Consider the following 16,473-nt stretch of genomic DNA (forward strand, 5'->3'; position numbering starts at 1 on the left):
TGTTCTCTAGCAGCCAGTATTCTTATAATTGTCTATAAGAAATAATATTTTATTTTTCCAGATAAACAATTAATAGAATAGAATGGAATAGAATAGAACAGAACAGAACAGAACAGAATAGAATAGAATTCTTTATTGGCCAAGTGTGATTGGACACACAAGGAATTTGTCTTTGGTGCATATGCTCTCAGTGTATATAAAAAGACAAGATACATTCCTGATTTATCCAACATTTCATATTTTTAGATATTAAAAAGACATTATATACCATTTCCCATTAAAAACCATGTAAGTAATTTTGGTCAAGGCTAAAATACAAATACTTCCCATGATAATTGTGGTAGTCTTTCAGTCACTTTAGTTCATTTTCATCAGACTTCAGTTTCTTTCTTTTGTACATCTAATATACAGGTAGTTCTTACAACCACAATTGGGCCTGGAATCTTGCTTGTTGAGCAAAGCAGTTGTTAAGGGAGATGCTATGTGACCACTTTACTCAACAACTGCAACCCCCAGCGCTCTCATTGTGTTTATTAAGCACATCACCAGGGAGCCCCAGGTATAGTAGGCAGGGAGACGGCCCAGGTCTCTCATCATACCTGGGAATCCCAGGCCTTCTCCCCATCCCATCAGGGAAAATGATCATGGAAACACTGGATTTCCATTGCCATCCTGGAGAGATGGACCTCAGCTCTGATGAAAATGCTAGCAGATGCCAGCATTCTGATTCTTCCAGGGATGGGGAGAATGTTTCTCTTTCCCTCCACACTGAAGCCTCTCTGAGCTTTCCAAGGGGAGGGAAAGGCTCAAAACACTCATGTTTCACTAACATTTTCCCTTCCTCTCCAGAGCCATCTCTGAGCCATCTGTTACTGTGGGGGAGGCTAGTGAACACTCTGAAAGGCTACAGTTGATCTTAGCCAAAAGGCATTCACTAGATTTTAGGTCCCTTCTTCCAGTGTACAGGACTCCCCCCCACCCTTTTCTCTTTCGTTTAAATTTGTGCTGCATCATGTTAGTTTTTCCAATGTATTTTCTTGTTAAGTATAAAAAGATCTTGTCATTATTTTATTTTATTGTTCTAGATTGTTGGAGTATGTACAGAAGAGCTTCATGCAGCACAGCAGTGGAATGGGCAGGGTATATTAGAATTGCTTCGGACTGTTCCTGTGTAAGTAGAGCATTTCCACCTGATTTGGAAGTCATATCAGCAATTAAAAGATAATGTCTGATTAAGATAAATTCAGCCACTTCCAAATGCCACACTTGAAATAATCTTTTTAAAAACCTGTATACTTAAATAGAAGAGGGTATCTCCCCCCACCCCATCTAATTTCACAGTACAACTTGAAATTGAAATTTATTTGGTTAGTTATGGCATCACCATAGCACACAAACCAATTAAAGCCCTCCAAAGCATCCTAAATAAACCAAAAGACCCTGCAGGCTCAAAAGTAAAAGGAGTCATTATAATATACAGTGTAAGGGCTATAACAGTCACTATGTAGGACAAACAGGCAGAAGACTAGCCTGAACTATCCATGAACACCAATTAACAGTCAGACGATAGGATGAAAACTCCTTTATTTCATAACACATGGACAGACTAAATCATAGTTGCAGCTGGAAAACAGACCATCCTAGACCAAGCCAAGTCCAAAAATGCTAGAGAATTCCTGGAAGAATCGCACTCAAACAAATCAGCCACCATCCAGCACATAGAGAGAAATAACATCTATATACCATTCAAAAGAGAATCAAAAAGCCAAAAAGGGGGACAAAAACCCCAAACACCTCCTCACCAGCAATCAACACCCAGATAAGTGAAGATTAACACCAAGATTAATAGTAGACCAACAATCGAGAAATAAATACCTCAGTCAAGAAACTACCAGGTCAGACAAGCAAGCTAACAGTAAACAACAGCCTAATCAAGGAATCACCAAGGTCTTCTCACCAACACCAGATCACAGAACAAGCCTCTAATATATAAAATGAAATCAATCCACATTTCCTTCTTGCACTGATGATCTTACCTAATTCGGTAATTAAATGTCTGCAAGAAAACAACCAAACTCAAAGAGTAACAGGGACCCCAAACTTCAACCCTGAGCTACAAAAGACTGTCTTCGATTTGTTAGTTTATGTAACATGGGGAAAATAAATATCTTCACAGTGAAGGTATTTTAGGTACCATATTCCCTTAGGATTGTGATATCTAAAAATTATGTACATTCATACAAATTTGATAGCCTGCAAAGAGAATCTGAGAAGGCATTTTGTGATCTGAGAAATAAAGATGCACAATAAACCCTAAAATTCTGGGGATAGTTACAGTTAACTATTGTTCTTTTTTTGTACATCTATAGAGCAGGAGGTCCATGGTTAATCACAGATATGCGACGTGGGGAAACAATATTCGAAATAGATCCACATCTGCAAGTATGCATTTTAATTATTTAGTTTATTGATATTTTATGACGAGTGGACACAATTGCATTTATAACCCAAAACAATTCTCTCCTTGTATTTGATTGTTCTCAGAAAAAATAGTCAATTATTTTGCTATCAGTTTTTGACTTGTGAGTCTTCATGCTCCCAATCCTTGGAACCATGGCCAATAAATGGCTCTGTTCAGATTAGTTTCACTGTTGCTACTGGGTCACAGACATCATTTCCTTCCTTCCTTCCTTCCTTCCTTCCTTCCTTCCTTCCTTCCTTCCTTCCTTCCTTCCTTCCTTCCTTCCTTCCTTCACATTTGTAAAACTGCACAACTCCAAAATGACTGGACGGCATGCAGTAAAAATAAAATAACAACAACCACAACAAAAACAACATTAATGTGCAGTTTTTCTGATACCTTGTGTGCTTGGGGGAAGTTGAGGGATTGAGAAAGGCATATGTTCATTGCCTTGTTTTGCAGAAACCAATATGATTTATGATAACTATAAGGATTTCAAAAGCTTCAAAAAACTATATGTAACCCTTCACTCCTGGGTTGGAAATAGAAAACATGCTAAAACTGATCTTTACAACCACTGACAGTATTGGAATATTATATGTGAAACTGTCATCTCAGAGTGAAGTCTTCCTTCAGTATTACCAAACATCATAGTTGATGGATATGTAGTTTCTGACAGTTTCTTCAGTGATATTCTCAAGCAGACCAGGTTGTACGTATGTTTGTTTCCATGTGAAAAGGAAAATTGAATCACTTTTTTTTCTTCTGTTTTCATATCAAACTCCTCCAGTTTACTGCTCCTTATTTTAAAAGCCAAGATTTAGTTTAACAGCATCATCTGGTGGTGAATGTTAGTACTGAAAACAAATTGTTTTCTTCATCTGTTGAACTGATAGTTTCAATGAGATGCAGGAATATCTCTTTCTGCTATTGATTTTGGAAGTGAAGCATGCTGGGAGAATTAATAGTTGGAATTCATTAAATCTTATTTTTGATTCAATGCTATACTTTTGTGAAATGTAGTTTTAAATTAAATGCTGTGACTCGGGACACCAAATGATAACTGGCAACTGAGACATTCTGCCATCTCTTGGTGATAAGAGCACAGGCTTCTTCATGCACAACTGCAGAAGTTCAGTGCCTCCAGATAGGGCTGGAAAAAAAGTCCCATGAAGCAGTGTGACTTTACACTGGGTGGAGCGACAGTATGTTCTGAGTTTTAAGCCCATTGTATTCATTGACATTGATTTGCGGCTGACTTTTGTGTCTTTAGAGCAATGAAAAATGAGTACTGCAGCTTTTAATTTCTCAGACACTGAGCATTAATAAAATATATGTAATAGATCCTGTAATGACAGAACTATGTTCTCAAATGTGTGCTTGTTTGGGATCCTTTTAAGCAGGACCGAGTTGATAAAGGTATTGAAACAGATGGCTCAAATCTAAGCGGTGTGAGTGCAAAATGTGCCTGGGATGACCTTAGCCGGCCACCAGAGGACGATGAAGACAGCAGAAGTATCTGCATTGGTACGCATCCTCGACGATTGTCTGGAAAAGGTAAGCTAAAGATCCTACCAGCCTTAAGGTTTATTTGGTCTAATAGTTAAGGCACCAGGCTAAAAAGCAAGGGTCTGTGAGTTCAAGACCCTCCTTGGCCATGAAAGTTAGCTTTGGGTAGTCAGTGTCTCTAGGCCCAACAGGATTGTGCAAGATGTATGTATATATGTTTGTTCCTGGCCCTCTTACAGAGTAATATGACTACTATACCAATAAACCTAGCAAATAGTTGATGTCAATTTCTAAAAGTTAAAATATTTACTTCCCATTTAAGTGAAAATAGAAGACAGGCACTTTCCAAATATATTCAGACCTTGTGCATAAGAGGATTTTAAAAAATTATTTAAATAATCTGTATTATAGCTAGGCAACCATTTCCAGTGCAAGAATACATTAAGTTCCAAGTTAGGTCTTTGTCAGTACTGTGAAAATGAGTCTTTTTCCAGATACACGGTTGTGCAAATATGTTCACAGACAAGCCTCCACCCTTACACACATACATATACAATCTCATGGAAATATGCATGATTTGAAACTCACTATCTCCCAATTTACTCTGAAGAATATCTACAATGATCTCTTCCCCTGACTCTTACTGAGTATTTATGCAGAGGTTCCCTATATACCCTTTCTTTAGCAGCCAAAATGGAGCTTTTGATAGGCAGTTGCTTCCCTCCAGGTGAAGGAGACAAACTCTGTTTGAACCAGTTTCATTTTGAACCCTTTTGCTGAGAGGAGGGGCAAGCATCTGGTTGGAGTCATAGCAATTTGTGAGGCAGGCTGGGGATCACAAAGCCACCTTGTCAACTCTGGGTTTTTCTATTGCCGTGACTTCAGTGTGCCTACGCAGATAGAATGACATAGAACTAAACATTAGGAAGCCTGTAAGTGGTAGCTGGTAACAAACGATGTAAGATCATTTTCAGGATAGTGCACACTCTCAGTCAAAAAGGGAGGTAACCCTTGAAAACAACATGGCAGTTACTGATGCAGGACAAATTCACAGAAATTTTCTTCCCTTTACTCTCATTGCAGCATCTCCTGAAATGTCATTCTGTAATTGAAGACGTCTTTTATTTGCAGAAAGACAATTCTGATTCTAAACTATTTAGAAACTAGTTAAAGGGTGTTATATTTTACAAGCATAGCTTTTAGCACTGAAAAATTTGTGTAGTAATACCTGCGACTTTGTGTTAACTTTATATAACATTTTCCCAATGACAGGAAAAGGGATGAAGCCAGAGGATCAACATTGCTATTATATTCTATAATTCTTCATTCAGTGTATTGTGACTAAAGTTTTCCAAAAATCATAACGTGAAATATTACTCAACCCTTAAGTTTTTTCAGTGTTGTTTCTATTAAATGGAAACATATCATAGCTGCCAGTTTGCTGCAAGAAACTATGGTTTTTGATATACAGATGGGAAAAAAGTATATGATATTTGTTTTGGTATTCCAATTACTGTTTGAAAGATCACCTCATCTACATTTAACTCTATTTTTAAATTTCTGAATTTTCAGACACAGAACAAATTCGAGAAACTCTACGAAGGGGACTAGAGATTAACAGCAAGCCAATTTTGCCACCAATTAATACTCAGAGGCAGAATGGATTGAACAGTGACCGAGCACCGTAAGTTTAGTCTTTTCAGATGAATCTTGAAGTGAGAAAGAATGAGTTGTTCTCATTTTTCTTGCGATAATAATGGGAGGAAAGGCTATTTTTGTATATAATATAATATTTATAATATATTATAATTATATTATAAAATAATATGTTAATATAATGTTGGTATTATACTTCAAATATATTTTATTTAACTATGTATTTGCAACATTTTATACTGCTTTTAATTTAGAAACTCAAGTTTAGAAACTACCAATGTGGTATTTGATATATAGTATATAAAAATATGAAACAAAACAGTAAAAATGGCTTAAATAATCAAAGGAAAGCAAATGCCAAGTCATTTATAATTAGGGTGATAGAAAATAGTCAATGGAAAACCTGACTAAATAAAAAACATTTCAGTTTCTGCAAAAATACTTACGTTTGGGAATGATAATCTCTGCTTGATATTTATTGCACTGGTAAACATCATTAAATTAAAGTAGTATAAAGCAGAAATGACATTAGAAGTCATTTAATCTCTGCTCAATGCAGAACCTTAGAATATGGTTTTAAACGTTTGTTTGTATCTATGTACATACATACATACATACATACATACAGACAGACAGACAGACAGACAGACATTTTATGTGGTACAATGGGCAGCCAATACATTTTATAAATAAACAAATCAAACATCTTTAACCAATGATCCAGCTTCTTTTTCAATTTCACCAATGAAAGGGAACTCATCACTTGTAAATTGCTGCAACTTGTAAATTCAGGATGTTCTTCCTTGCATCTAGCCTGAACCTGATTACTTATAGCTTTTAGTATACTGATTCTGATCCTGACTTGGGACAAGGTGTTATAATATTTCAGCTATTTGAAGCATAGAGAAAATGCTTGTTCTTTATACCACAGTTATGTGAATATTGGCAAGCCGCAGGATAGTTATTGGAACATCAAAATGAGAGTCAAACCCTGCCTAAAAGCTCAGAATCTAAAGGTCAGAAGAAAGAGAAATTGAATGAAAGGCTAAGCCATCTCACATTCTAACATAAATGTGTTGACCAAGTTACTGTATAGTACGAATTTGAGAATGTTCATGTTATTAAACATTAGACTAGCAAAATAAAAAAGTTAAACTATGTACCAGTTGGAGCATATTTATTCATATCAATTGCTGAGGTAAATCATATATGTAATTAATTTACACATATTACTAGCAATATGTGATATTTAAGAAATAATTTTCATTTGGGTCATGTTACTTGGTCTTTTGGGTATTTGATTATAAACCTTTCTGTGTATTTGTGTATGTGTATGTGTGTAAAGAAAAAAAAGTTTTATTTTTATTTCTCAGTTTCAAATGTTCCTTCGCCCTCTGTAGAATATGAATAATAGCATATTATTGTTCATAAGTAAACAAAGGTTCATGTTTTCAAGTAAACTCTGAAATACACACTAACAGAGTTTTTTATCTGTATCCTGAGTTGGCTGTTTGTCTTATTAGCATTACATTAGATTCTGCACATTAGTTTTTATAACACTGATTATTAGTGTCCAAGGATTGCAGCCAAATCTTACAAAAAAAGAGGAAGCATTGGCACCTTCAGAAGAACTTCCAGGTTGATAGAACTAGAAAATATCTAGACAATCTTTTCTCTCCTCTCCACCCTCCCTGCCATATTAGTTCTGTAGGATCTAAGGTATGTGCTCCCAGAGGTCACATAGAGTAAACCGGTGGTGTGTAGAATATGATGGCTGGGCTAATAGGAATAGATTGTTCCCCTGGAAGAAGAGCTGGCTGGAACCTTATATAGTAAAAAGCTATTTTAAAATGGAGGGTATGCTGTAATGTAACTTTAGCATTTTATATCTCTTCTGTAACTTCATATTTCTAACTTTAATTATTGGTTCTCTGTTATAAAAGTATAAAAATACCATAAATATTATGATATTTTTGTCCAAATTGCCTAGTTAAAGTGTATACAACAAAGGGAGTAAGGTAAAGGTAAAGATTCCCCTTGCACATATGTGCTAGTCGTTCCTGACTCTAGGGGGCAGTGCTCATCTCCGTTTCAAAGCTGAAAAGCCAGCACTGTCCGAAGACGTCTCCGTGGTCATGTGGCTGGCATGACTAAGCCCCGAAGCACATGGAACACTGTTACCTTCCCATCAAAGGTGGTCCCTATTTTTCTACTTGCATTTTTTATGTGTATTCGAACTGCTAGATTGGCAGAAGCTGGGACAAGTAACGGGAGCTCACCCTGTTATGCAGCGTTAGGGATTCGAACCACCAAACTGCCGACCTTTCTGATTGACAAGTTCAGCATCTTAGCCACTGAGCCACCACGTCCCTTTACAAAGGAAGTAGTTAAATGCAAATGCAGCATTGCAAATATATCATTTTTTCGCATTACCCAATCAGTGCTGAACTTTGGTATCAGAGTTTTCTTAAGAAAAAATATTGTCTGTTAAAATATAGCACAGTAAGTCATAGAGATGCTTGCATTAAGTAACTTTAATTTACTAACTTTTAATTAAGTACTAGGTAGTCAGTGGAACATTGTATTTGTGCACAAGTCCACTTCTCTGTCGCTGAATCAAATACCCCAGACAATAGATCTTATAAAAATAGTCAGCATTTAAGGATAACTACTCTAGTTTGTTATTTTATTAGCAAGCTTTAATCTATTAATCAGTGCCTATCATGGCAAATCTTAGTTTCTCCTTTACTTGGACTATAAGCAATTATTGAAACTTTGGTCTCTCAGATTCTTAGAATCTCAGAAAAAGTGTAGGATAGTTAAACTGTGTAGTAAGCAATTGTTTTTTTTTTCCCTGGAGAATTTATATTGACTGCCTTCAAATGACATGGTTTATATGATCTGTCTCTAATATTGCAGAAGAATCAAAGATGATTGCAAATTTGTTTATGTGACTATCACTTCTGTTGCTTTCTTAGCAACAGTAGAGCTGTGGTTTTCCAGCAGATTATTATCTGCTACCCAAATCCAGATCTGAAGTTTAATACAGCGGCAGCTAACAGCAGTACGGCTAACAGTGTTGTTGTTCATCTTAATTCACAAGATGTAGAAATCAATTCAGGCTCTTAGTAAGAACAGAAAATGAAGGAAGAAATAGTTGAAAGTCAGCAAAAGTCACCTTGGTAACTGCTGCATTATACTCATTTAAAATGAAGAGACTTCAAACATTGACTACAAAAGAATTTAATCATCTAAAGAATTAATCTGACAACTGCCCACACTTACACCTCCCACAATCCTTCAATCACTCAGAATGAGCTTTAATCTCAGATTCCCTTCCAGTTCCATAAAATGTTAGATATGCAGTCTCATGCTGGGGCATTTCCGGCATATTCCTCTCATTTAAATGCACCCTCTCTTTCCTAATACAGAAGTCATGGCTCTTGTCAGGTTTTATTCATTTCTTTCTGGATGTAAGCTGAGAATCCATGAATTATTTGTGTTGGTTGAGTGGAGAATTTTATGTGGCAGTTTTAAAAATATATTAGTTAATGACCACCTGAAAAAAAAATCTGTTAAATAGATCTGATTAAGAGTACTTTATGTATGTAAGAATAAATGAAGGTAAGAGATGATGACCATAAAAAGGAAAATAACACAAATAAATATAAATAAAACTGAAAACACCAGATACAAAACCTGTATTAAGCTCCTGCTTTCAAAGCTGCATTTGCAGAGAAAAAAGCTGTAGTAATAACTTCTTTGGCTCCCCCTGATTTTCCTTAAAGTGTTAGAAATTCCATCACCCCCTCATCTAGGTTGTCTTCTTCCCCAGGATCATGCATGGTTTTCATTCAGGCTGAAAGAATGAATACTTGATTCTTTATTCAGCTTAGTGTAGGTTATTGAAAATCTTATATGTGGGTGGCCCTGCCAATACCCTTCATTCTTAAAAGCTGGCAAGGCATAGAGAAGGCCTTCATTTCAGATACAAAGAAAATGGAAAATGGAAAAAAACCCTATAAACAGAAAACTCCTGATGTCAGCTGCTAGCTCTAACAGGTTTTAATGAAAAATGGATTTTAGGGAAGCTTGGCCAAAGACCATTATCTGGTCAAGAGGTAAAATTCAATAGAATGTGGTCAAGTAAAGAAATTAGGCAGAATAACATTCAAAGTAAAGTGGAAGCAAAACACTGAATTGGAAACAAAGGTATAATAATAGATTCATTTATTTTTATTAGATTTATTTTTAAAGCTAGAATTACTTTGTTTGCTGATACAAACATCCCAACTTAAGCCAATAGTTTGTTCGGCAGAAATTAAGAATATTGGGATATAAGTATAGCAATATATCTTGATGAAATATGTGACAAAACATAATGATTCAATACTGGCTCCTGAAATTACAAACAATGTTTTATACCGTACTTGGTGTACGCTCAGTGCTAAAGATATTTTGTAGAGTCGGACATACCAAGCTTTTGTTCATAACCTTATTTCTAGGCAAGATTTGTTCTGAATGTGGAATTTGTTGGTCTGGCAGAAACCAGTCCTGAGCAAGATAATTTACCATGATCAAAAAACCATAACCACTTAACCATATTTAGATGATTAAGGGCCTGGAAGCTAAAACACATAGTATAAAGATCGGTGGCTGGAATTGGGTATATCTAATTTGATGAAAAGAATGACTAGAGGAGACATGATAGCAGTGTTCCAATATCACAGGGGCTGCCACAAAGAAGAAGGAATCAAGCTATTCTCCAAAGCACCTGAGGGAAGGACAGGAAGCAATGGGTGGAAACTATTCAAGGAGAGAAGCAACCTAGAACTAAGGAGAAATTTCCTGTCAGCTAAAACAATCAGTGGAACAACTTGACTCCAGAAGTTGTGAATGCTTCAACACTGGAAGATTTTAAGAACAGTTTGGATAATCATTTGTCTGAAGTGGTGTAGAGTTTCCTGCCTAATCAGGGAGTTGGACTAGAAGACATCCAAGGTTCCTTCCAACTCTGTTATTTTATTTTATTCTATATAGCCTGGATGGTGACCCTATGACACGCGTGCCACAGGTGGCACGCGGAGCCATTTGTCAGGGCACGTTAGGCATTGCCCTGTCAGCTGGCCAGCACACATGCGCGCGCTGGCCAGCTGAGTTCAGCCTTTTTTAAAGCCATTTTTCGCCCTCCCCGGGCTCCAGAGGCTTTATATCCTGGGGAGGGCAAAAACAGGCCTCCCTCCGCCCCGGAGGCCCTCCGGAGGCTTCAGTAGCTAGCCTGAAGCCTCCGGAGTGCAAAAAACCGGCCCTACAGGCAAACCAGAAGTTCAGGAATGAACTTCCGGTTTGCTCATAGGGCTGGTTTAAGCCCTCTGGAGCCTTCAGGGGCCTTCCGGAGGCTTTCCTGAAGGCTCTGGAGGAGAAAAAATGACCCTACGAACAAACAGGAAGTCACTTCCGGTTTGCTCGTAGGGCTGTTTTAAGTCCTCTGGAGCCTTCAGGAAAGCCTCCTGAAAGTCCCTGAAGGCTGTGGAGGACTAAAAACAGCCTTACAAGCAAACTGGAAGTCTGTTCCCGAATTTCCGGTTTGCCTGTAGGGCCAGGTTTTTGCACTCCAGGAAGCTCCTGAAGCCTCCAGAGAGCCTCCGGGGTGACGGGGGAGGCTGTTTTCCCCCTCCCCAGGCTCCTATAAAGTCTCTAGAGCCTGGGGAGGGCGAAAAAAGCATGCAAAAAATGGGGAGTCGTGCCTGTCATGTGTGCATGCGCGCTGTGGATCATGCATTGCATTATGGGTGCGGCATGCCCACACACGACCCCCCTGCACTTCCCCCGCTTATGGCACGCGAGCCAAAAAAGGTTCGCTTTCGCTGCTATATAGGATAACATTAACCATTAAGAAAATTCAAGTCCAGACTCCTTTTTACTAATAATATATAGAAATCCCAACTAAATCTTACTTAAATGAATTATTACTTCCATTGGTTGGAATGGATTAGACAGTTTTTTTAAAAAATATTTAGCACAAGTTTCAGAGATATCAAAAGTGCAACTTTCCTGTGAAGTATTAAGTATACCCCAGACCCAGCTCTCAATATTCTCTTACTGCTTTCCCCAGCCAGGTAGTGGCAGATCCATGGCAGAACTGAAGTCACAGATAATAATTAATAATAAAATTATTATATAAAAAAAATAAAACGGTGAAACTTCAGCAAAAGGGACTCTACAACAGGGATTTAGAGATGTGTACCTTGTCTGCAATCTCACTCACAATCAGGTCATGTATGAAATTAGATTTGTTACACGCAGATCTGATATAGAGGCCACATATATATTTTGTAAAATACATCTCTCTCTCTCTCTCTCTCTCTCTCTCTCTCTCTCTCTCTCTCTCTCTCTCTCTCTCTCTCTCTCTCTCTCTCTCTCTCTCTCTCTCTCTCTCTCTCTCTCTCTCTCTCTCTCTCCCCCCTCTCTCTCTCTCTCTCTCCCTCTCCCTCTCTCCCTCCCTCCCTCCCTCCCTCTCCCTCTCCCCCCCCCCTCTCTCTTCTTCCTCAATGTACCCTAATAGGATAGTGGTGGTGGTGAAAATAGGGGGCAGGAATATTAAGTGTAATCTCCTCCTTGAGTTGACCAAAAATATATTTACGGTAAAAGGTGGGATAAAATGTTATACTTTCTTTGATTTAGGAGTCGTAAGGACAGTTTAGAAAGTGACAGCTCAGCAGCAATCATTCCTCATGAACTGATTCGCACAAGACAGCTTGAGAGTGTGCACCTAAAATTCAACCAGGAATCAGGAGCATTAATTCCACTTTGCTTAAGGTGAGTAGAATGTTAGTTTTTGTATGAGACGCTGTAAGGACCATTCTGTCTCTTCAACCAGATTTAAAAAGATAAACTGAGTATTACAAAGCATTTAACCATGTAATATTAAATGCCTATTGGGGTTCAGGAGTGCAGTTCAGAGGGCACGGCATGAAATGAGCAATGTGCCCTTGTTCAAAATGTGAAAGTGCTGCAGCTCAAAAATTTGGCATGATGCTTCAAGAAACTTATTGCTTTACTACAATAGTAATCCCAGTGCAGATATCTTCCCTGAAAGCATACATATTCAAACAACAGGGGAAGACCTTGAAATGGCTGTATAAAGTCTTTGAAAGGACAAGACGCTTTGTTTTGTGCAACCCACACTCTCTTTCCTGTGGCCTCCCTGCACTTGCACCTCAGTCCCCCCTTCCCCAACTTGTATGGGGCCTGTGTGGGGCCTCCTAGTGTGTATTTTGCCGTTAAGACAGCAAGCGGGACTGTCTGGATTGCCATTGGTAACTGACAGTAACTGCATCATACTTTATATTGCATTGCTTAGCGACAGTAGTCTGGTCCTAATTGTCATTGTAACCTGAGGACTGTCTGCATTTCAAGGCTTTGGTTAACTCTTATATGTCAAGTCTCAAGTGTCTGAACTGACTGTTATAATACCACAATACAATCTTGTATTTTGCTGCATAATTAGATTATTATAGATTTTTACTTGAATTCTAAAATAGAGAATTTTCCTGGTAACCTTAGGAAATCTTCCTATCACATATATTATCTTAATTTGCTATTAAATATATTTAGTTTGTTTATGAAGAAGCATATATTACATTTAGATGGAATGTGTCTGGAAGAGAGAAATGTAGGTGAGATATAGAATTTCTTTCATTTAACTGCATCTCTTTCATTTCATCAGTCATTGTACTGTGAAAGTGGTTTGTTCTATGATACAAGTCATTGAGTTTATAGTTTGTGTGTATTGGAACTTAGATGAATTTTCTTTTTTTATCCAATCCACTAGAGCCTTAATTACTGTATTCAAATTATAGTTGTTTCTTTCCCTTGCCTCTATTTCATTTTTTGTATTTTGAACTTTAAAATTATGGACCTAAAATATTATATGTATTGAGGAGTACATGACGTGACAGAGTGCCACATGGGAAGACTGCATTGATTTGAAAGTCATTTTTTTGTTTATTGTTTCAGAGGCAGATTATTACATGGTCGGCACTTTACATACAAAAGTATTACAGGAGATACAGCAATCACTTTTGTATCTACAGGAGTTGAAGGGGCCTTTGCTACAGAGGAGCATCCATATGCAGCACATGGACCCTGGTTACAGGTATTTTATTTGTATATTTTGTATTTCTGAATAAGAACCATTGTCCCATTTTGTTTCAGATGCTTTTAAGTCTTTCATAGCCATTTTTTTGGTTTTGCTGTATTATTTTTAGGCCAAGAATGTTTTTGCAGTCTTTTATCATTTTTAAGTATTTAGAAAGAAGAATTATAAGCTAAAAAGAAATGGCAGTTTTTAATACTCTTCTCTATGTAAACAGCAATTTTCTCTTCCCAAATCCCAGAACATTTTACAAACTCTGCATCTTCTAATTCTTTTTCCCACCACTGCAATGCAGTTGCCTATTATAATCACTGTTGTTTTCAAACAGTATGCAGCAATTGAAAAGGCAAGGCTACAATATTTGAACCTATTAAAAACTCAAAAAGAAAATCAAAACAAGTAGCCTTGCAAAACATCTTTAGGATAACATGAAGAGGCCTATTTTTAAGGATGTGGAGAATTTTTCCTTCTTCCCTTAAAAGAAGCAATGGTAGCATTTTAAAACAGTTTTCTAGAAAAGTAGTTATGGTTCCACAAAACACACTACTACTATTACTTTCTATCTTTTGTTTTATATTTGATTAATCTTGGGAATTCTGTGCATTGAATATGTCGCTTCATCTTTTGTAAATTCCTTCTGTTGTGACTTTTTGCATTTCCCAGGGTAACTAATCAAGACAGGAAATAGAACTAAAACACAGGATAAAGTAGCAGACTCAGCAAACAGTCTTGTGAGGAATTATTTGAAGTAATTGAATTATGGTATATGTGGCTCCAAGGCCATATATTCCTAAGCTTTTTCTTTTCCAGATAAACTTCCAAAAGCTGAGAGTTTAAGTATATAATCCTTATCTAATTTTTTAAAAAATCAAGAAACCTTATTGTACAGCTATTTCTAATTTAACACGGTTTCCAAAGTTAAATTTATTTTTTTACTTCTATAAGTATTTTATATGTTAACGTTGCCACAAATAATGACCTGTTTATATTTTTCACTAGAGTGTCTTTGGTTTGTTTTATGTGAAACTGAATTTTCAAGTACACATTTAAAGTAGGTCCGTGTTCTGATTATGTTTTCTGTAGCTTTATTGGAATTAGCACAAGGAATTACCGCTTAGAATGTACAAATATCTGTAGCACTATTTTTCATAATAGTTAAAGGATAGTCTGAAATTATTAACACGGTGCTTTTTTCTTGAAAGGCTACCTTAATAGGTTTTATACACCACTTGACAATGCTGCTTTTTAATTTAGTTAGAACTGAAGAAAACTGCATTCCATTATCTGTATTATGATAAGCCATGTGAATGCGGGGAAGAATTCAACCCATGTCTCAGTCAAGAGACTTAGAATCTATACTTATCCCACTCATTCTTCATGATTCAAACCAGCCTAAATTAGGAGCAAAATTCAGTAATTCATTGTCCCCAGTGTTCTTCCTAAATCACTAAGATGCTTGGTAACTCTGACACAGAAATAACAAGCTAAGCATTACAAAGTAGATTCAATGCTATGAAATATAAAAAAGCTGTCTTACCAGGAGATCAGATCTCTTCTGACTTGGTAGTAGTAACTTGGGTTTCAAGCAGAGGTTTGTCTTATTAATTGCTACTTGAAATTGAATTAGGGACATTTTGCATTCAATACATATCTTGCATTAATGGCCATTAATAACTGACTTACATTCATTAATTTTAATAAATAAAAGTAGGGTAGAGAGCAAGTATTTAATTATTCATATTTATACTCTGTTTTACCATGAATGTTCTCAAGGTATTTTTTAAACAAATCAAGCTCCCTTCTGATACTCATCCTCCTTAAAGAAGTTGAGTTTGGTGATGTCCATTGATTAATTGGTTCTTATATAAGAAGGCAATCATTTAGATAATTTTCACATCGCAAAAAGATACTGTTATGTAGGAGTCATTTCAGCTTTATCTTTGTTCTTCTCAAGAAATTAGAGATCCCATCATATAATAATTTGTACTTTAATCATCTCTTCTTCAACCTGTTGAACTATAACTTTTTGAATGTCTAGTCAAGATATTATTAGTTATGCTGACTGAAGTCTCCAAGAGGTCTGGTCTAATCAAAAGCTGCTTAATCTATCAACAGAAAACATGCATATAGTTTGTGCTGCTCTGAGCAGATATGGGCAGAAGGATGAAGAAAGTAGAGTTCCAAAAGTATGGACTCCTGTACTGTAACATACTTAAGTACAATGTAAGAAAAGATAATTTTATTATAGTCAGCTATCTTTGTATTATGAATTGTCTTTGCATTTTTGAAACTTAATTACTCTAATGGAAGATTAACTGCTGAATCTGTGGACTGAAAAGTCTTATATTAATAGTCATATAAACTCAGATAATAAATGATAAACTAATAAAATGTGCCATTATCAAATACTTGGTTTAATAATGGTAAAAATGAAAAATACATTAGAATACTGGTGTGTGTGTGTGTAAATAAAATACAAATTGATTATAGGCCAGCAGTCTGATATGACTGCAAAACTGTATGTTCTAATTCTGAATTAGAGGTAAATAGTATTTCACTTTGAGTACAGTGTCAATTCTGTGTATCACAGTTTAAGAAAAGTTCAAGTTCAGAAAAGGGCAGCAAAAATAATTAGAGGATTAGAAATATAGGCTTTAAGAGATGAGTATAGTTAGTCTTGAGAAAAGAC

General features: G+C 36.5%; 1 protein-coding gene across 4 annotated transcripts in view; it reads left to right on the plus strand.

The window, feature by feature from the left end:
- SUFU (SUFU negative regulator of hedgehog signaling) overlaps window positions 1–16,473 on the plus strand; it is an 87,586-nt gene that overhangs the window by 40,692 nt on the left and 30,421 nt on the right. Inside the window, exons 5-11 of one of the 4 annotated variants that reach the window (XM_087725759.1) lie at window positions 1,086–1,171; window positions 2,370–2,442; window positions 3,862–4,018; window positions 5,543–5,654; window positions 12,311–12,445; window positions 13,646–13,784; window positions 15,900–16,192. In XM_087725759.1, coding sequence (XP_087581885.1) covers window positions 1,086–1,171; window positions 2,370–2,442; window positions 3,862–4,018; window positions 5,543–5,654; window positions 12,311–12,445; window positions 13,646–13,784; window positions 15,900–15,914 — 717 coding nt within the window. In that variant the 3' untranslated portion in view covers window positions 15,915–16,192. Of the gene's footprint in view, window positions 1–1,085; window positions 1,172–2,369; window positions 2,443–3,861; window positions 4,019–5,542; window positions 5,655–12,310; window positions 12,446–13,645; window positions 13,785–15,822; window positions 16,193–16,473 lie in introns of those variants that run through there. The other 3 variants (XM_087725758.1, XM_014073177.2, XM_014073176.2) reach the window with 3 other exon arrangements.

Source organism: Thamnophis sirtalis, unplaced genomic scaffold (assembly GCF_051295495.1).
Source record: "Thamnophis sirtalis isolate CommonGarterSnake01/CBP01778 unplaced genomic scaffold, rThaSir2_p1.2 scaffold_11, whole genome shotgun sequence".
NCBI classification, from domain to species: Eukaryota; Metazoa; Chordata; class Lepidosauria; order Squamata; family Natricidae; genus Thamnophis; species Thamnophis sirtalis.